This window comes from Denticeps clupeoides, chromosome 5 (assembly GCF_900700375.1).
Source record: "Denticeps clupeoides chromosome 5, fDenClu1.1, whole genome shotgun sequence".
Lineage (NCBI taxonomy): Eukaryota > Metazoa > Chordata > Actinopteri > Clupeiformes > Denticipitidae > Denticeps > Denticeps clupeoides.
The window spans coordinates 30,092,735-30,113,449 of NC_041711.1; the positions used below are offsets into that span (position 1 = coordinate 30,092,735).

Here is a 20,715-nt window from a genome sequence, read left to right on the forward strand (position 1 = left end):
TTTTTATATATATATATATATATATATATATATATATATTTTTTTTTTTTTTTTTTTTATCGCAATGGAGATTTTATGTTTTATTACGAGTGTCGTTCCTGCGCGCAGCTCTGGGTGGCGCTGCAGCCTCCGCCGTCGCCGGCGCGTTGCTCTACCTGTCCACACTTGCCGCTGTTCCATCAGCTCCACGTCGTCTTCCTACAACCTGGCCGCTCCCAAAACGTGGAACTCCGGCACCAGGACCGAGCCATGGACCGACTGGGACGTTTGATCCGGGCCCGCGAGTGACGTGACGGCGCGACACTCTCAAGTCGCAAGAGTTCTGGAATTCGGCGCCTGTCGCTTTCTTCTCCTCCTCCTCCTCGCGTTTCGGCCCTTTCTCCTGAGCCAAGTGAGCAGGAAGTGTTCGCGAAGCTCGACTCACCATGGTAAGTACCGACCGCGTCCCCAACGTGTTATGGTGGCGTTTACCTGCCACCGCGTCTGTGCGACACGTCGTGCGCTTTCTGGACTCCGCTTTGTCTGTTCGAGGTTAATGTGGCATCACTCGTTCGCACATTTGCACATTTTTCTCTCTCACGGCAGCGGCCACTTTACCAGAGCTTCTCCACACACACACACACACACACACACACACACAAGAAAACCCCATCAACACATGTGGAGTTGCAGCAAGACTCGAGTTTCTGTCAACTGTCAAGTTATCTGAACTAATCGAGGTTCGCCGTGAAAGAGGAGGAATGTTGAGGATCGTGGGGGTGGTTAGTAGCCTGGTGGGTAACACACTGGGGTTCAAACCCCACCTACTACCATTGTGTCCCCGAGCAAGACCCTTAACGTTGCTCCGGGGGGGACCACCGTCCCTGTAACCGCTGATTGTAAGTCGCTCTGGGTAAGGGCGTCTGGTAAATGCTGGAAAGGTAAAGGGCCAGCGTGTCTGGGCGGGGCCCGGAGGTCCTGAGATCAGGAGTCTGAAGCCTGGCTGGGACGCGTCCCGCACGCCGTTTAATGCCTCAGAAGATGAGAAGCTCACCCGGATTCTTTCTCTTTCTGTCGTTGTTGCCGCCGTGTGCTGCTGTTCGTTTTCTTGGCACTCGCCAACTCCTAAATGCAGTTGCGACATCCAGACCATCTGATGTGTCATGAGGCCGTTCCTTCCTAATATACAAACAGAACAGGCTTTCCTGTAAAATTACAGTAAAATTCCATTCATTTCTGCTTTATTCAAGGTTCAAGGCACAACAGTATACACAGCATACCATGTATTGAAATAATGTTTCACACAGACCCCTGTATATAGGTATATACACACACTAAACTAAACTATACTAACTAAAATTTAACTTAAATACTGTACAGGTTATCCCCATAGGAGAAAAGTAAAACTTTTCTGTACAATGAACGGGTCGATAAGCACAGAAGTGGACAACATCATGTAGGATGCTAGCGAGTGGGCAGTCCTATTTAGTCCTGTTCGAGTTGTGTGATTTATCCTCAGCTTTTACGTAGGAGTGGTCAATACGTCTCACCTGGACGTATGAAGTCATGTGGGGTTTAAAGTGGACCCGTTTGAAATGAAACCTCCGCCTTAAATGAACAGTAAAGGCTGGCTTTATTCCCGCGTGGTCTCTGGCCCGTCGGAAGAGCCCGGTTTCGGGTTCTTGCAGCGATTTAAACCGGCCTGCCGCGCGTTCCCGTCAGGCAGGTTCCTCGCCCCCGGGGCCGGCGCGTGCTCAGCTGAGTGAGTGCGGCCCGTGCCTTTATGAGGAACCGCTCACCACCGAACACCACGTCTGTTTCCTGCACAGACATCTGGGACGTTTTTGGATTCGAACATTCGATCTGTTTTTTTGTTTGTTTTTTTTTCCCTTAATGAATTCTTTATTATTAACAAAAAGGAGAGCTGTGTTATTCTTTCATTATACATGTGCTGAAGTTCGATTCGACCCGGGGCTCGTCCGATTGCGGCTTGGAGAAGAGCTGATGCATTCTCCAGGTTAAGACCACTGGTGATTCCCGACCACGCCCTGTGTCTGTTTTTTTTTTTTTTTTTGTGCGTCTGCACGTGTAATTATTAACCAAAACGACTCGTCTGTGATGTGTAGGCAGGTCCACTGTGAGAAATCTGATCCCCGTTTGTTGCACTCGCTTTGATTTGAATGGTTTCAAAAAGAAGTACAGAAAACAGTAAAATTCTGTGACCAGCGTGAACCGAATTCGGGCATGAAGGTGCTTTTCGGTGTTGTAACGTCATTACAGAGTACTACAAGGCAACGGAGAATTGAATTGAAATCTCTTGTCTTGTCCGCCTCAGGGGAGTAAAGAACGGTACCACTGGCAGGCGCTGAATGTGAAGGTGAGTGGGGTGGATGATATGGTCCTCCTTGCCAAGATCAATGAAGATGGCATCACAGACAACCTGAGGAAGAGGTACATGGATGACTTCATCTTTGTATCCTTACATATGTGAGATGTGCACAACAATGACTCTACAGGGTGGGCCATTTATATGGATACACCTTAATAAAATGGGAATGGTTGGTGACATTGAACACATTTTATAAGTGGTCAGAAACCTATAAATAACTCATGAAAGAATAAAGTTACGTTAAAACCAAGCACACTATTGTTTTTCTTGTGCAATCACCAATAAATTTGATTTGTCATTTGACCCTCTTCCTATTGCAAAAACAAAAGTTGGATCCAATGGCCGACTTCAAAATGTCCACTATGGTCACCTCCCATCGTGAAAAGTTTGCCCCCTCACATATACTAATGTGCCACAAACAGGACATTAATATCACCAACCATTCCCATTTTATTAAGGTGTATCCAAATAAATGGGCCACCCTGTATATCTGGCTGTAATTAAAAATATAAAAAAATACCTTTACCTTTACTTTAATACTTATTATGTGTATGTTTTGAATCAGTCACTTTTCTTGAACTATTTAACTGTAAGACCTACATTGGCCCCGTGCTGATTTCAGTCAATCCATTCAAACAACTTCCATATTTCACTGACCGGGAAATTGAGCTGTACCAGGGAGCTGTAAGTACTGTTCATGTGTCTTGAAAAAACCAAACTGTTGTGAAGCAGGGATGGAAGTAACCTTTTCTGAAAAAAAAATCCATCCCGGTGAAATAGAGTATAAAAAGTGTACTTGACTTAGTTTTTTAATTATCATTTTCATTTTGGAAAGTGCCTTGTATTTCATATATGGACATATCAAATAAATTAATAATACCAGAATAGCTTATGGAAGATTGTCTAATTACCAATAAGTATTGTGTAAAAGAGCCAAATTCTGCATTTGTGATGTTGGTTTAAAGTGCCTGGGTCTTTAGTTGCTTGAAAGTGAATGGAGAAGCATTAATTACTGGTGTGTGTGTTCCAACATCAGGCCCAGTACGAAAATCCTCCACATATCTATGCTTTGGCTGACAACATGTACCGCAACATGATGATTGACTCCGAGAACCAGTGTGTCATCATCAGGTAGGGGCATAGTACTTTCACATCACTTATCTCAAGTTGCTCTACTTATTCAGATATTTTTTTTTTTTTTTACTGCATTCCAGTATAGTTTCGTAAGTTGTCATTTGCTTTTCTGTATAATTTTCATTGGCCCGCTGAGCCTGCAGCACTAAGCTCTTTGATGCTTTGTCATTGCTTCTCAATGGGAGTTTCTGTGTAATAGTGACTAGAAACTGTGCCCATTGTAGTGGGGAGAGTGGCGCTGGAAAGACGGTGGCAGCGAAGTACATAATGGGCTACATTTCCAAAGTGTCAGGGGGCGGACCTAAGGTTCAGGTGGGTCTCACAAAGTAAAAGCACATTTTGAGAACCATTTTCAGCAAAATGACTTCTTTTCTCGTGTTTTCGTTTGTCTTTTGTTCAACTCAGCATGTGAAAGACATCATCCTTAAATCAAATCCTCTGCTTGAAGCATTTGGGAATGCCAAGACCGTGCGGAATAATAACTCCAGCCGATTTGTGAGTTTTTAACCAGAAGCGCCATACAGCTGTTTTAAGTAGATCAATTTTCATATATATTAGGCCGCCATGTATGGGCTGCCTTAGCGTTAAAATCACAGCTCTCTGTCGGGTCAATCATATGTGGGACATGCTGAAAAATGTATACAGAATGGGGTCCCAGCTTCAGAGGACTTGTGGAGGTGCATTACACAACACTAGACAGGTGGTTTTAATGTTGTGGCTGATATGGGTAAAGAGTAGAGTGAAATATACTTGAGAGAATATTTACAGTTAATTAGCTTTTCTTTATTGGGTTTCATATAGATCCATGTGATTTGCTGGGACTATGACAAGTTGATGTTCAAATGGTGGGGAAAGGACCTTGTTTATGTTTGTGCACCCAGGGCAAGTATTTCGAGATCCAGTTTAGTCGAGGAGGTGAACCTGATGGTGGGAAAATTTCCAACTTCCTTCTGGAAAAGTCCAGAGTGGTCTCTCAGAATCATGGCGAGAGGAACTTTCATATATACTATCAGGTAGTGCACCAAACATTGAGTTGCACGACGTCCTCTAAACATCCAGTAATTTTGCTTTTTTTAAAAAATATTTTAGCTCTTGAGCGGTGGTTCTACAGCGCAGAGAGAGAACCTGGGCATCACCACACCGGATTACTACCTCTACCTGAACCAGTCGGGTACATACACCGTTGAGGATGTTAACGATAGGAAGGAATTTGCAGACACCATGGTTTGTTTCTTCACAGGGAAAGTAATGAAGAGTTCCGCTGCAATATTGGTGTCTAATCAGTGATCAATTATGTTAATTAGGATGCCATGTCAGTGGTGGGCCTGTCCCTGGATGAGCAGGACACTGTACTGCAGATTGTGGCAGGAATTCTTCACCTCGGAAACATTGCTTTCCGAGAGGAGGGCAACTATGCGGTGGTTGAGAGTAAAGACTGTGAGTAAACAGCTCAGCCAGAACCGATCACTTCCTGGTCAAGCGTAGTTCGGTACCAATACTCACAAAAGTCCCCCTTATACCCCCTTCACAGTCCTAGCCTTCCCGTCCTATCTGCTGGGAATTTCACAAGAGGGCTTAGAGAAGAAACTGACCAGTCGTGTCATGGACAGCAAGTGGGGAGGTAAAACTGAGAGCATCTCAGTGACCCTCAACACAGAACAGGCTGCCTTCTCCAGAGACGCCCTTTCCAAAGCACTGTACTCCCGCTTATTTGACTACCTTGTTGACGTGAGTCTTAATCAACAATCAAATGATCATATTTCTGCTGCGAGTGGCATGACATTAATTGTTATTAAGAAGCCTTGATCATCATGTACACAGAACTGTTGCATGGTGCATATGAGCCTCAAGGCATGAAATCGCTTTTATTTTGGTCATGTTTGCCAATCTCAGTTCTCCTGCGAGAACAGGCGTGTATGTTGTGCCTTCTTTTGATTGTAGTGCTACTTGGCATTCCTTATATAGTAATCAATCATTTTATTGATTTAAAATAAAAAGGCACCTATAGAATACACACACAGAAAATAATAATTAAGGGTCAGTAAGACCATTTTTGTTTAGAACTAATGCAAATCCATGAATCCATGCAAGTGGAAGCCATGCTTGGGGTTGATGTGTGCCATGTCATGATCTGAATGAACTGGGCATGAAGATTTAAGTAGAGACCCACATTTAGAATATTTCCACAGTTATCCATGGTAATGATATAATTTGTTCCTGATGTAACATAAAAATATTGGCTTTGAATGATACTTTGTAAATCAAGCAAGAAAATGATTTCGCTCTCTGTTAACCTTTTAACCTGTTTTTTGCTTCAGTATGCAAAAAAAATGTACAATGATAATTTCCTGCTTTTGCCACAGGCAATTAACAAAGCCATTCGGAAAGACATTGAGGAAAACAACATTGGGGTCCTGGACATCTATGGCTTTGAGATCTTTCAGGTGAGGTTTCCACGTTCTCTGAGATAAGAGTGCATAACTGATATGTTTGCTTTAAAACATGCAACTGGTGCCTTTAAGGACTCGTGCAGAAAATATTTTCTATTTTTAAATAGAAAAACGGCTTTGAGCAGTTCTGCATCAACTTTGTGAATGAGAAGCTGCAGCAGATTTTCATTGAGCTCACACTGAAAGCTGAGCAGGTACAGAAGACATATGGAGTTTAAAACAGGACAAAAAGGAGACATGATATTAATTTTATTTCATTTACAGGAAGAATACATACAAGAAGGAATCAAATGGACACCGATTGAGTACTTCAACAACAAAGTTGTGTGTGACCTAATTGAGTCCAAAGTGGTGAGCATGTGACATACCCCTGTGATCACATACCCCACTGGAACAAACCACATAATCATTAAAATATTCTGTTGATCCATACTATTAATGCAGAACCCCCCTGGCGTCATGAGCATTCTGGATGATGTGTGCGCAACCATGCATGCGAAGGGTGAGGGTGCAGACCAGACTCTTCTCCAGAAGCTTCAGGCCCAGATTGGCTCTCATGAGCACTTCAACAGCTGGAACAAAGGCTTCATAGTACATCACTATGCTGGGAAGGTGATTGTTTTGATATTATATGATATGATAAGGCCTTTATTGCTGTTGCAATACACCATATCACTAGTTACAAGTACCCAACCGTACATATACACAAACATCATATAGGGGGTAGACAGGTCAGGAAGATAGGGAATATGAGCAGAACAGAGAAAATGGAATAACATGGGCAGAGAGGAGGAGAATAATAAATCAGCACCCAGACTGTACTCCAGTAGGAAGTGGAAAAAAACACCTTGGCAAATTTCTATTTATGCAATATATCTATTTATATTGCAGACCATAATATAGAGTTGAGTCAAAATTTTAATACTTCAGTGACTAGGGTCTCACTCTACATATCCACTACATAATAATATGTCAAACCTAATAATTATGTAAAGAAATTTTGAAGGAAATGACCAACAGAATGATAAACCATGTTGGTGACACTAATTTCTCCAAACTGGGTTTAATTAGATATGTAGATATATTCATAAAGAAGGAATGAAGAAATCCTGGAATAAATGTGCTGAATTCAAATAAAAAGGACTAGGTAATGACTTTGCTTGACTGAATGTGGAAAATGTCTTCCTCTTGTTTAGGTGTCCTATGATGTTAGTGGATTTTGTGAGAGAAACAGAGATGTGCTTTTCAATGACATCATTGAACTCATGCAGAGCAGTGAGTTGTAAGTTTCCTTCTTTAAATTGCCGATCTTCTACAGAATTTTTTTTATGTCCCAAGCCAGATCTCCTGTTGATTTCTGCGAACATGTTCATATGTGAATGTGTTTCTGAATGGTTTTTTTTCCCCCTCATTGTGGCCAGTGTGTTCATCAAAGACCTATTTCCAGAAAATCTTGAAGCTGAGAAAAGAGGGCGTCCCACCACTGCTGGTGCAAAAATCAAAGTAAGATTGGTCACCAGGGACAAATGAAAAATAATTATTACACATTCATTGGTCTACCCTTGGTATGTGTAGCTGCTACAGTGTATGGTCACATGCCTCATGCAGTTTGTGTAGTTCAGTTGTCAGTTTTTCTGCTACATGATTGCAACAGAATGTTGTCCACATTTACATATGAACATTTTGTCAGGACTCCACTTATTTCCACTACTCAAATAATGTGACGTACCTTTGAATCTGACCACGGATGAATGAGGTGGAAGGCTGATGCCCTGTGCTACAGCCTGTAAATGTTATAATGAGTATATAATGGACAAGGCACTTGCGACCTGCGTGTTTTAAGCTCTGTAGTGTAATGCTGATTAGAGCTGTGTCCTTGTTTCTAACTTCAGAAACAGGCCAATGACTTGGTCCAGACCCTGATGAAGTGCACACCCCACTATATCCGCTGCATCAAGCCCAACGAGACGAAGCGCCCACGTGACTGGGAGGAGAGCAGGGTGAAGCATCAGGTGGAGTACCTGGGCCTTAGAGAGAACATCCGTGTACGTAGGGCCGGCTACGCCTTCCGCCGACCCTTTGGAAAGTTCTTGAACAGGTACATCAGTGGGCCTCATGGTCATATGTACAGTATCATACGATATCATGCTTTTTGTGTGTTTTAATAAGTTCATTAGGGTTAAGTAATGTATATTTATTAAACAAGTTATTCTCATAAGTGGGGTATTCATCTGAAGAGTTTGCAGGGATAGTTAAAATGATTAGTTAAATAATATTTCATTTTGTTGTCATTCAAATGCAGATATGCCATTCTAACCAAAGAGACATGGCCCCGTTGGAGAGGGGAGGAGAGGAAAGGGGTGCTGCACCTGCTGAGCTCAGTTAACATGGACGCTGACCAGTACCAGTTGGGCAAGAGCAAGATCTTTATCAAAGCCCCCGAGTCCGTACGTTCCTATTCAACTACTGACAGGGCGTTGCCATATTGCCCACAATAAGGATAAACAATGGCTAGTCTTGGACATTGTTGTCACCTTAGTTTCTTTTGGAAACATCAGCATATTTTATTTCTGAGTCAAGTTTTTACCTGTTAACAAATTCATAATAAATACAGGTATTTCTTTGTCAGCGTTACAACCTCAAGTGAGGTTTTAAAGTCAGACCCTAAACATTGTTTAATCAATGGTAACGTTGTGCTGCAGGACATTGAGTGCCTGCATATACAGTTGAGACCAAACGTTTACATGCACTGTATAAAAAGACATAAAACTTTTTTTTTTTCTTACTGTCTGATATTAAATCATACAAAACCTTTTCAGTTTTAGGCCCGTTCAGATTCCCAAAATAATTTCTATTTGCTAAATGTCAAAATAATTTGTGAGAGAAATGTTTTATTACTTAGTCAAAGTCTTAGTCTTCTTAGTCAGACGTTTACCTACACTAAGGTTACTATCCCTTTAAACTATTTGGGAAAGCCCAGATGAGGATGTCATGGCTTTGGAAGCATCTGATAGGTTAACTGACACCACTTGAGTTGATCGGAGGCACACCTCAACACACTGCTTCCTTTTGTGACACCATGGGAAAGTCTAAAGAAATCAGCCAAGACATCAGGAAGAGAATTGTGGACCTCCACAAGACTGGTTCCTCCTTGGGAACAATTTCCAGATGCCTGAAGGTGCCACGTTCGTCTGTTCAAACAAATACATGCAAGTATAAACAACATGGGGATGTCCAGTCATCATACCGCTCAGGGAGGGGACGGCTCCTGAGTCCAAGAGATGAACGTGTTCTGATGCGGAATGTGTGTATCAATCCCAGAACAAAAGCCAAAGACCTTGTGAAGATGCTGGCTGAAGCTGGTAAGAGTGTATCTCTTTCCACAGTGAACCGAGTCCTGTACCGACATGCGCTGAAAGGCTACTGACATTACTCCAAAGGCGACATAAAAAAAGACAGATTACACTTTGCAAATACACACAGGGACAAAGACCCAAATTTCTGGAGACATGTCCTGTGGTCTGACGAAACAAAAATTGAACTGTTTGGACATCATCATATTTGGAGGAAAAGCCTTCAGGCCTGAGAACACCATCCCAACTGAAGTACGGAGGTGGCAGCATCATGTTGCAGGGATGTTTTGCTGCAGGAGGGACTGGTGCACTTCACAAAATAGATTGCATCATGAAGAAAGAACAGTATGTTGAAATATTGAAGCAGCATCTCAAGACATCAGTCAGGCGCAAATGGGTCTTCCAAATGGACAATGACCCTAAGCATACTGCAAAATTGGTTACAACGTGGCTTAAGGACTACAAAGTCGATGTTTTGGAGTGTGCATCACAAAGCCCTGATCTCAATCCCATAGAAAATGTGGTCAGAGCTGAAAACATGACTCAATTACACCAGTTCTGCCAGGAGGAATGGGCCAAAATTCCATTAAACTGTTGTGAGCAGCTTGTGGAAGGATAACCAAAGCGTTTGCTCAGGGGCAGTGGTGGCCTAGTGGTTAAGGAAGCGGCCCCGTAATCAGAAGGTTGCCGGTTTACCTCCCGATCCGCCAAGGTGCCCCTGAGGTGCCACTGAGCAAAGCACCGTCCCCACACACTGCTCCCCAGGCGCCTGTCATGGCTGCCCACTGCTCACTCAGGGTGATGGGTTAAATGCAGAGGACACATTCCACTGTGTGCACCGTGTGCTGTGCTGCTGTGTATCACATGTGACAATCACTTCACTTTGAGATAAAATTTAGTTTAAAGTCAGTTCTACCGATTACTAAGCAAAATTTATCTAAACTTTTGACTTTGAAGAAAGTAATAAAAAAAATCTCCAAAAAATTCTTACGCATTATTTTGACATTTATTCAAATAGAAATTATTTTGGGAATCTGAAAGGGTTTTGTATGATTTTAATATCAGATAGTAAGAAAAAAAAAGTTATGTCTTTTTATACAGTGTATGTAAACTTTTGGTTTCAACTGTACATCAGTTTATTTCAGTAGATGCTTGCTTGAAGCATCTACGGTTCCCTTTTATTCCTGTTCCCTGTTTTGGTCCCTGAATTCCAAGTGATTTCCACACAGAATTATCACACGTTATTTGGACATTCTGTGGTGGTGATGATGATGATGATGATGATGATGATGAAGGTGAAATCACAGTTTGAGCTGTCTGTGTGCTCAGTTGTTCCTGTTGGAGGAGATGAGGGAGCGGAAGTATAATGGGTATGCCCGGGTCATCCAGCAGGCGTGGCGCAAACACATTGCTGTCCGCAAGTACGTCAAAATGCGAGAAGAAGGTAAGAGTCCCGTGTCTGTGAAAGAGAAGCTGTGATTTGTTTACACGTTGCATCTTAGTCAGCAATACAAATGCATGATATTTGTTCTTGTGCTGTAGCTTCAGACATCCTGTTGAATAAGAAGGAACGCCGGAGGAACAGTCTGAATCGGAACTTTGTGGGCGACTACATTGGCACAGAAAACCATCCAGAGATCCGTCAGTTTGTGGGACGCAGGGAAAGGATCGACTTCGCTGATGTTGTTGTGAAATATGATCGCAGGTTTAAGGCATGTGTCCTTTTTTTCCTGTTTCTGACTGATTTGAAATGAAATTTTAAAGAATTATTTTTTTCTTCTACAGTCTGTGAAGCGTGACCTCATCCTGACTTCCAAATTCCTTTATCTGATTGGTCGAGAGAAGGTTAAGCAGGGCCCAGACAAGGGACAGATTCAAGAAGTCCTCAAGAGAAATATTGAGCTGGAAAACATTCAGTCTGTCTCCCTTAGGTACACCTTTTTAATCTTGAAATTGTATGAGTGGAAATAAGATTTTTGGTTTCATTTTATAATAATATACATTTCTAATAATCCATTTTCACACTTTTCTTTTTTTATTCCCAGTACTTTACAGGATGATTTCTTCATTTTACACGAACAGAACTACGACAGCGTACTGCAGTGCATCTTTAAGACCGAGTTCCTCAGTCTGCTGTTCAAACGCTATGAGGAGAAAACTAAGAAGAAGCTTCCCCTTAAGTTCAACAACCTGTAATTAATATTGTGTATTTATGTTTCATTTTGTTCTATGACTACATGAAATGTAATGCAGCAGTTATTCAAACGTTGTTCTGCTGTTTTGCGCTCAGGCTTGAGTTCAAGGTGAAAAAGGGAGGCTGGGGTCCTTTTGTATCATCTGGCTCAAGGCAGATCCAGTTCCAACCAGGCCAGGGAGATGAAGTGGTGCTCAAGCCCAGCGGGAAAGTCTTGACCGTCAGTATCGGACCAGGACTTCCAAAAAGCTCCAGTGAGTTCCACTGTTTTCACCGTTTTCTTGACCGCGTTCATTCATCAAATAGGCTGTATTAGGTCACCGTAGTAAATTGAATGACTTAGACCAGTCAACTAAACCACTGACTAAGTGGATAGCATAGAGAATTGTTTACCCTCTGACCGGTGTAAATGTACTCAAACATGGTGCCAAATATAAGGATTTGACTGACTTGACACCTGAGCCAGTAGATATGCAGAACAGCAGGTCTTGTGCGGTGCGCCTGCTGTGCAACCATTAAACTGTCAACAAGGTTCTGTGTGCCATTCACCTGGGGAAGAGATGGCAGCAAAGGTGCAGGATACACTGGATCGTGGAATCTTAAAGTTGCTCAACGGGGACCATCATTTTAACGCTGTGTGTCAGCAGCATCTCTGCACCCTACTCAATGGTATCTGTTGCAATTCTCTCAGGGCCTACCCGACAGGACAAGCGGAAGAGCAGGTATATGGGGAAACAGGCAAAGTCAGGTGTATGTTCTGGTGGTAAGTAGCTGCCCTGTGTCATGTGATGAATATTGTTATACATGAAGGACCTTCTTTAAGAACAAGATTCTGGATGTCAGCAGCACAAAGGGGTAACCCACGAGGACGAAGTGGAAGAGACAGCCAGGTCTCAGTGAGGAACTCTCTTCTACGTCAGCAGAGCAGCATGGACCAGCCCACTCTCCCCCGGCACCAGGGGTCTCGCCAAAGCCGCAATCTGAGCCCCAGCAAAATAGACATGGGTTTTATGAAGGTTCCTGATCAGGGAGTTGCAGGGTGAGTGTTGGGGGGAGGAGATCCTTTGAAAAGCATCGTTCATACCGCACCCTGTACAGTCCCTCACTGTTTTAGCCTTTTCTGTCTTTTAGGCTTCATCGTCGACGTTCACAGGAGAATAGGCCACTTCCAGGTGCAGGTCGCTCAAAGCCTCCACCCAAACCCAAGCCACGCACACCACAGTGCAGAGCACTGTATGCATATGATGCTCAGGACACAGATGAGCTCAGCTTCAATGCAGATGACGTCATGGAGATTATCAATGAAGGTATGAAGTTACACCTCATGTAAAAACTGCTTAGAGCCACAAAATGAGTTACCTCACAAGAAGCCTGGTAGTCTTCTGTAAATGTCTCATTAACTGTAAACTTGTCCCTTATTCTAATATACAGTCACTGTTTTATGTGATTTTTATGTCCAGATCCATCGGGTTGGTGGTTTGGGCGTCTACGTGGGAAAGAGGGCGTGTTTCCTGGGAACTATGTTGAAAAGCTCTAAAGAGGATAAGATCAACTTGGATCAAATGACCATTGACTGCAAGAGGACAAGAAAGAATGCGACAATGAACCTAGTCAGGGGAATGCCTTTACGCTCCAAAATGTTCTCAATGGATCAAAAAACATACTAATTTTAGTAATCCTAACAGGAATATTGTACTTTACAGTCTGTATTAAAACCAACAGTATATATCTCACAATAAAAAATGGTAAATCCCCTTTTGTATCACCAAATCTCTTAAGATTATTAAATGACTAGTGTAGATATTTTTAAAAGGTTCATTACTGTAATTTTAAACTACTGAAATGTGTGACCTTTTAGCAAGAAAATCTTAAAATCCAGTAACAAGTTTTTTTATGTTATCTGACAGTTTTCTATTATTTTCAATATCCTGCTTAACTTGAAGTATATTAATAATGTACAGTACCCTCAAAACAACAAGTAAAAAGTGTTCGCCCCTGCTACTATTTTCATTTCCTGTTGTTATTTGCAGAAAACACAAATGTAATGAAATGTTATGCTGATAATGAAGAGGTTTAGTCTGGTGCTTTTCACTGTCAAAGAAAGTTCTAAATGTTTGTCGAGCTCTGCCTTACAACTGCCATGATCAACTAACATAATTATACTATTATAATTAGCACGTAAAAGTAGAGCGTGCCATTTGGGAATATTAGGGCGTAGAAACCTGGTTTGAAAAATTCATAATTGAAATTTAAAAAAATCTTTTTTAATCTTTTTTTTTTTTTTTTTTTTTTTTTTTTTTTTTGGAGAATATTGTTCATGGGGCGTTCCCCAATACGCCGTCATACGCTCTAGCGCTATTTTAGAACGAGGCATTTTCATTGTTGTAGAACTACATTACCCATGATCCCATTCTCGCGTAGTTCAACTTCAACCTGAGGCGACGCATGGCAATACTAAAGCAGTCCCCGTCCCTTAGCCCATTATTTGCAGCCACCCTGAAGGCGCATTGGTAGCTCATACGGGGTTTATTCAAGCGCAAACGGCGGCGTCATTGCGCTTCATAGGCTGCTGTCGAGCCGCGGCGACCTGCTGAAGATGGAGGCGTTTTTACGGAGCTCCCGCGAGGCGCTGACGGTAAGGCCACCGAACGTCCAACAGGGTCGAGCGTGGCTGCTTGGCTTCATCCATTTTCTGTTTCATTTTAATTTTTTTTTTTAAGTTTAACCTCACTGAGGTTCTTTTTTTTTTTTTAATTAGGAGACAATACTAAGCCACGAGCCTTCGTAAAACGTTTCAGTGACGTCACGACGTCTTAAAAACCCGAACCCTAAAGCGCGAGCTCCCGAGTAAACAGTTTACAGCAGTTGACCATGTTATGATCTGCCAGTTTTATTTCTTAAATGTTTTTAATCCTGTGTTTTATAATGTTTTGTAAGGTTAATTTCGCAATGTTCAATGTTACTTTGTGCAAGTAATTCTGAGAAATAAGCTTTAGAATAACAACGTTTCTGTAAGTCTTTAAGTTATAGTTTTGTTTGGTATGGTTTTTATTTAAATCCTCCTCATGATAATACTAGTCATTACTGAGGAGCTTACGGCCAGTTAGGATTAGTCTGTGTAATTATTGATTTATTTCAAGGTTTGTTTTTGCAGTAAGTCTGCCTCTCTACAGACATAAATATAAATCATTTGTTTAACCTACAGCAGGGCAGTAAGGTGTGGCTGCAGAAAGAGCATGCTGTGTAGCAATGGTTAGGCCGGACAGGGCTCACGTCTCCCCTTTGGTCCCCGAGGAGCGGGGTGGGCTTGTTGTCATTCCAAACAATGCCACCTGCTGTCAACAAGAGGCGCGGCGATAAGGCCCGCTGGCGTCGCACCGGCGCCGCGCGCCGTACCACAAGAACCAGGGAGAGTGGCGAGAAGCGCTCTCGCTTGTGTGGTTTCTGGTCCAACGAACCACTCCAGTGTGCTGGCGCAGACGAGACCAAACATGGCTCTCCGTGTTTTTCTCCGCACTCGGTGTTTACTCACCGTCCCGTGCTCCATTTCGCTTAGACATGCCTCACTTCCTCTGATCTCCTCATCCACCCCGGGGAAAGGTGAGGCGCTTTTATTTCCCCTGCTGGTGTCCTAATTATCACATGAGGTTTGATGTGATGACACGACTATCTTTATCCGTATATATATATCACTTCTCTGTTTCGCAGCTATGGCATCAGACGCTGTCTGTGGAAAGTGCTGCTGTCTGCTGAGCGAAACAGAATACGAAATAAGAGAACAGAAACGCAGGGATGTAGCGTAGGGACCAGATCCTATACGCTGCACGTGTCAGGGTTTCGGCTCAAGTTGGGTGCTTTCGCTGACTTTCCTCAGATATGCGGTTAATTAAACCAATGCTGGAGTCCATAAGGCACCGCTGACTGTTCTTTTGCTCTCTTAAATCACAAAAGACATTTTCTTTTCATTTCATTTATCAGAGAGATCTGATTGAAGTCCTCTGGCAGATTAATACTCCAGTTGGATGGTTTTGAGGCCAGACAGCATCAGCATCATGTGTCAGGCTGCATTATAAGCAAAGATATAATATTTTCATGGTGACAAAGCATATTACTCAGAATTCTATAATTCTTTCTTCCAATTATATTTGATTTATCATTTGTGCTTTTTTTAAGAAAAGAGGATTTGTTGAGAATACATGAATTAACCTGCTGAATGACAGGCAAATATATATATATATATATTTTTAAATGCACATACTTGTTGCATTTAATGTGTTCATGTGCACTATATTGAAGTTGTCAGTTGTGTAGAGACTGGCTTATACAGTATAATATTTGTATAATCGCTCTACAGCTGCAAAATTCCACTGATAACGCTGATTGACACGATGCCGCGTGATTGATTGATTTTTGCCTTTTTGTGTTTACATGTGGAACTTGACTACTGTTTGTGTTCCTGCTCAATATCAGAGTCCCGCCAAAGAAAGGCCTGGCTTGCATGTGGTCCTGGGAAACGAGGCCTGCGATTTAGACTCTGTGGTGTCAGCCCTCACGTTTGCATACCTTCTTTCCAAGGTGAGTGCCTCTGGAGCCTCCTAATAAATGCCTCTTACAAACAGCTACCCTTTATGAGGTAATGCTATCACGGTAGCTTATACCTGGCAGCCCAAGGGGACTGTCCCTATAACTACTGGTTGTAAGACACTCTGGATAAATGTCATAACAGATGGTGATTTAGTACACACAATCCATATATCTAAAATCTGTACCACCAAGCCAGAGAGTATATTAATTCATGGAGAAGCTATAGGTATTTTGGTAGAAAGTACAGTAGGGGGAAGGTATTAGTTGTGAACCCATCTGCTGTTCTTTTTTTGGGGGGGGGAAGTCTCTGGACCCTGTTAAGGTAGCTGTGCCTGTCCTCAACATCCCACGGTCAGAGTTCCCGTTGCGCACGGACAGCGTCTTCCTTCTGAGGGAGTGCGGCCTGCCCCAGGACGTGCTCGTTTTCCGCGACGAGGTCGACCTGCACGGCCTGCACAAAGCTAAACAGCTGGCCTTAACCCTGGTGGACCACAATGTTTTACCCAGGTCAGGATAAATTCATTTATATTAGGCCACAACAACGGCGTTCTATAACAACTGTGTTGTGATATTATACATATTTGTTTAGTAAGTTCACTTTGCAGTTCTTCCCCCTTTTGCCCAGTTGCAACTGGACGATTACCCAATCTATTTTAGGTCCGTGACATGGCACAATTTCCTGAATCTCTTTGCCAGAGTAAGGACTAGAACTCACCTCCTGTCAGACGACAAAGTGCACTTCATTATAAGTAAATCTGTAATAAATGGTTAAACGTGACTGTATAACCACGTATGGCCTATAAGTGTCCCTGCAAGGTTCTCATGACACCTCTTGTCCTTTTGTCTGCAGTGGGGACAGTGATTTGGAGGGGGCTGTGGTGGAAGTGATTGACCATCACCTCGTGGAGAGGAAGCCTTCTCCATCATGTCCCATTACGGTAGAGACCGTGGGCTCCTGTGCCACCCTGGTGACTGAGCGGATTGCTCAAAAGGCCCCCGAGGTGTTTGATGAGCAGGTGGCACAGCTCTTATACGGTAACTACCATAGCAACATGGCACACATGAGAGAGTAGCAGCTGGTGTCACAGCCAGTGCTAACTAAGGATTCTGGTTGCTGTATCAAAGCCTGGGTGGCTCCACATGCAGAGCAATTTATTAAGATCAGCTGCAGATTCCTGTAGTGATTTAAATTTTTCTTCCACAGCGTTTTTGCAAAAGAACATACAAAAATCGAATTATATTTTTACATTCATTTATATATATATATATGTGTGTGTGTGTGTGTGTGTGTGTGTGTGTGTGTGTGTGTGTGTGTGTGTGTGTGTGTGTGTGTGTGTGTGTGTTACTGGAGGAGTACACTAGAGGGCACAACACAAGATGTGCACAGATGTCCAGACATGAAAAGGACAAAGCAATGCAGCCACCCACCATGCCTATGCCAGCGTGTAGTTAAAATTAAATCCCAGACCTTACAGTTGTCAGCAAACAGTAACATGAATATTGTCAGGGGAAGATATGACAACCATCACCCGGATTCTGATGTGATTTTTATTAATTTAACACATTTTCTTCTGCACTCCTGCTAGGTACCATAGTCTTAGACTGTGTTAACATGGCCCCTGAGGCTGGGAAGGTCACACCCAAGGACAGCCAGTATGCCAGTCTTCTAGAGTCACGGTTCCCAAACCTGCCCGAAAGAGGCACGCTATTTCAGTCTCTGCAGAACGCCAGATTCGACGTGTCAGGTGAGTGCCTGAAGAGAACTTATGTGACAGTGTGAGGTCAGAAAAGGATTCACACAAACATGTCAACCGAGGCATCTTTTTCTTTTTTGGTGCCACAGGTCTCTCCACAGAGCAGATGTTGCTGAAAGATATGAAGGCAGCCTCAGGAGGGGACTTGAAACTTGCCGTCAGTGTCGTTTATATGCAAATGGAGGTGAGATCGATGGTTGTACTTGGATCCTGTGCTTTTTTGATTTGGTGCCATTGGCTTTATTAATGATTTAACTTGCTGTGTGCATTTTTTTTTTTTAAGTTTATTCTTAAACGTGACTAGGTATGTAGATCCATTCACTGATGTTTACATTCCAAAAGAATCATGGCTGCTATTGAGCTTTCTTTCTTAAATCAAGTCTTTTTCTTGTGGAGAGTTTCTTAACTTGTACATATGCATTCCCCTAATACTAGTGAAGGGTAAATGTTTCATTGTTCAAACTGGCCCGTTTCCCACCAGGACACACCTAGCACTGTTTTTGCCACACCCAGAGTTTATGCACTGATATCATTGATTGATGACAGGCCTGTATTTGCGAACCATATGGCCTACTAACAGCATCAAATCGTGTCCTCTTTCAGGCGTTCCTACAGAGAAGTGGCTTGCAGCAAGAACTTTGTGAATTCTGCCATAAACACAAATACAACCTTTTGGTCACGATGACAATTTCGTTCAGCGAAAACAATGAGCCTTTCCGTCAGCTGGCGGTCTACAGCTCCAGTACAGTCTACAGGGAGGAGGTGACTTTCACACTTCATTGTCAAACATTTTAGTTTGAATGTTTTAATGTCCTGTGAATTTTCCCATGCCTGCTGTGCATACCTTTCATGGTACCATGCCTTGTATTTGTCAAGATAAAATAAGCAACATATCTGCTATTTCTTAATATTTTTTTTTTCTACCAGATGAGTCAAGCATTAGAGAATGCCCAGAATCCAAATCTGGACCTTTCCCCACTACGTAGCCCTTATAGTGACATAAAGGCGTACAATCAAAGAAACACTGTGGCCTCACGCAAGAAGGTCTTACCCATAATCAAGGAATTCCTGAGGTCCTGGGAAAAAAGAATAGCCCAGTGTGGCAACCTGGATGACTTAGGGGAGCTGGAGGGCGCCTGCTGCCCTGCCATGGAGAAAGGCGGTCAGTATCACTCTCATCAGTGTGATGCAGCGCCCGAGGATGCTGGGATAGAGGAGGACTCCCAGGTGCCTCCCACGCCTATGAATAGCCTAGTCGAGGGCTGCCCTCTCGATAATGGCTTCCCCAGAATCAGCGAAGAGGCCATAGTGGAGAAGATAATCAAGATGGCTAGTGAGGAGGACCCCGACGACAAGGAACCGGAAGGGTGTTAACGCTGACGCGTTCCCCAGCTCTGGAGCAGGGTTAATACAGCTGATCCAAGCTGCATGCACTGGTTCGAACTGCATGAATATGGAAACCGGAATCAATTTTCCACGTCAGTGCATTTTGCCGAGCTGCAGCTGAGTGTAACATTAGGATGTTCCCATTAATTTGTTCTGATGCCTTTTTTGATTTGATGTAATTGGTATACGGTACCTTCGGAAAGATGTAGTATGAACAACGTGCATATCAGACAGCTTTCTGCATTTATGACACTTGTAAACTGAATTTTGTGAAGCATATTTTATGTGTCATCCAAAGCAACGAATGTGTTATTTGGGGTATTTGATATGCTGTCAGGACGTACAAATGTAACCCTGTGAGTGATGTAGGTTTGGAAGATGAAGTGATTTTACCGCTCGCTGGCCTGTTGTTGGTCATGGAGCTTCGACCGATGTCCATTCGCTCTTATTAACCTACTGTGTGCGGGTGAAACGAAACCCGGCGTTCAGCTAATGATTATAACTGTGTCAGTTCTGTCAAACAGGATGTCACATGACAAAAGTAAGTGGAGACGCCACGCCAAGTAGCGACCAGTGCAGTTTTGCGTTTGTTTAGCTTGAGCTGAATATGTAGTCTTTACAGTTTCTGAAAGAATTGTGTTTTTAAAATGTAATCGCTGAGATCATTTATAAAACTGAGGAAATTTCTAATAGCGTTGTCTTCAAGCTGTGAGGGAAAATGGAAACAAGCTACCTGGAAATGACATTGTGAAGCATGCTTTTACTTGATCAAAGAGAGTGACTTGAATGGTGTGTACAATTTATTCATAATCCCTTGGGTAGTGCTATCCCATGAAAAATGTATTAACAGTATTATCACAATATTCAGCTTGTTCTTATACATCAAACCGTGTAATGATATATTTGTTTTCTGTATCATCAATCCCTCAATTTTACATTGAATATGACTGCTCTTTTTGTGATAATCACAGAAATCACTTTTCGGGCCACACAACCCACACCTAGTAATGACATATTATTCATTAACCATAAGGAATTATAACATAAAATGTATTTGTTAAAAGAATCAAAGTATCTATCATATTCAAATGACCGATTAATTTTTTCTGATTAATTTTAATCACTTTATATAATCCTTGTTCACTTTGTCGAATGGACCCACGTCTATTTTAAAAGGTGATATTGTGCTCGGCATTGCTTGGATGGAGATACTAAATATCACCAATGGCATACAAGGAGATAAGCAGGGCAATCAGAAAAATTCCACGTGATTTATAAATTCAATATATGCTCCACTAGTAGCAATGTAATGTTTCCAAAAATTCAGTGTTTCTACCCTACAGTGTTTAATTTCTGTTCATATAAAAAATATTTTAAAAATGATTTTGAAGCCTCTTTGTGTGTGTGTGTGTGCATGTGTGTGTGTGTGTGTGCATGTGTGTATATATTAATCATTTGTGTAATTTTAAGCTTCATTAACGCACATGTTTGC

The 20,715-nt window shown here is 42.4% G+C and overlaps 2 protein-coding genes across 4 annotated transcripts; both read left to right on the top strand.

Moving 5' to 3' along the window:
- Positions 1–170: 170 nt before the first annotated feature.
- Positions 171–13,503, top strand: myo1eb (myosin IEb). 2 transcript variants are annotated; one of them, XM_028978751.1, is made up of 27 exons: positions 171–428; positions 2,315–2,452; positions 2,963–3,052; positions 3,405–3,499; positions 3,727–3,814; positions 3,908–3,997; positions 4,384–4,515; positions 4,592–4,726; positions 4,807–4,939; positions 5,034–5,230; positions 5,866–5,946; positions 6,060–6,146; positions 6,217–6,303; positions 6,397–6,564; positions 7,149–7,234; positions 7,374–7,455; positions 7,845–8,050; positions 8,255–8,399; positions 10,635–10,749; positions 10,848–11,017; positions 11,091–11,236; positions 11,351–11,497; positions 11,596–11,753; positions 12,191–12,262; positions 12,343–12,538; positions 12,631–12,806; positions 12,960–13,503. In XM_028978751.1, the coding sequence occupies exons 1-27, from the start codon at positions 426–428 to the stop codon at positions 13,034–13,036; spliced, it is 3,300 nt and encodes a 1,099-aa protein (XP_028834584.1). In that variant the 5' UTR covers positions 171–425; the 3' UTR covers positions 13,037–13,503. The 2 variants fall into 2 exon arrangements, with proteins under 2 accessions (XP_028834584.1, XP_028834585.1); XM_028978752.1 differs by having other exon boundaries at positions 12,346–12,538.
- Positions 13,504–13,941: 438 nt separating this feature from the next.
- prune (prune exopolyphosphatase) lies at positions 13,942–20,606 on the top strand. 2 transcript variants are annotated; one of them, XM_028978757.1, is made up of 8 exons: positions 13,942–14,134; positions 15,970–16,074; positions 16,388–16,590; positions 16,934–17,118; positions 17,670–17,828; positions 17,927–18,021; positions 18,441–18,599; positions 18,765–20,606. In XM_028978757.1, exons 1-8 carry the CDS (start codon positions 14,096–14,098, stop codon positions 19,209–19,211), a joined length of 1,392 nt encoding a protein of 463 aa, XP_028834590.1. In that variant the 5' UTR covers positions 13,942–14,095; the 3' UTR covers positions 19,212–20,606. The 2 variants fall into 2 exon arrangements, with proteins under 2 accessions (XP_028834590.1, XP_028834591.1); XM_028978758.1 differs by lacking the exon at positions 13,942–14,134 and having other exon boundaries at positions 16,440–16,590.
- The last annotated feature ends 109 nt before the right edge of the window (positions 20,607–20,715 follow it).

What these genes read in the sequence shown, in the direction of transcription:
- myo1eb (XM_028978751.1), top strand. An exon ending in ATGGCTTTGAGATCTTTCAG is followed by an intron (nt 5,947 to 6,059) that starts GTGAGGTTTCCA and finishes ATTTTTAAATAG; the next exon opens with AAAAACGGCTTTGAGCAGTT. An exon ending in CTCATGCAGAGCAGTGAGTT is followed by an intron (nt 7,235 to 7,373) that starts GTAAGTTTCCTT and finishes CATTGTGGCCAG; the next exon opens with TGTGTTCATCAAAGACCTAT.
- prune (XM_028978757.1), top strand. Translation starts at nt 14,096, where the DNA reads ATGGAGGCGTTTTTACGGAGCTCCCGCGAGGCGCTGACG. An exon ending in GCTCCCGCGAGGCGCTGACG is followed by an intron (nt 14,135 to 15,969) that starts GTAAGGCCACCG and finishes GCTCAATATCAG; the next exon opens with AGTCCCGCCAAAGAAAGGCC. An exon ending in TCGTTTATATGCAAATGGAG is followed by an intron (nt 18,022 to 18,440) that starts GTGAGATCGATG and finishes GTCCTCTTTCAG; the next exon opens with GCGTTCCTACAGAGAAGTGG.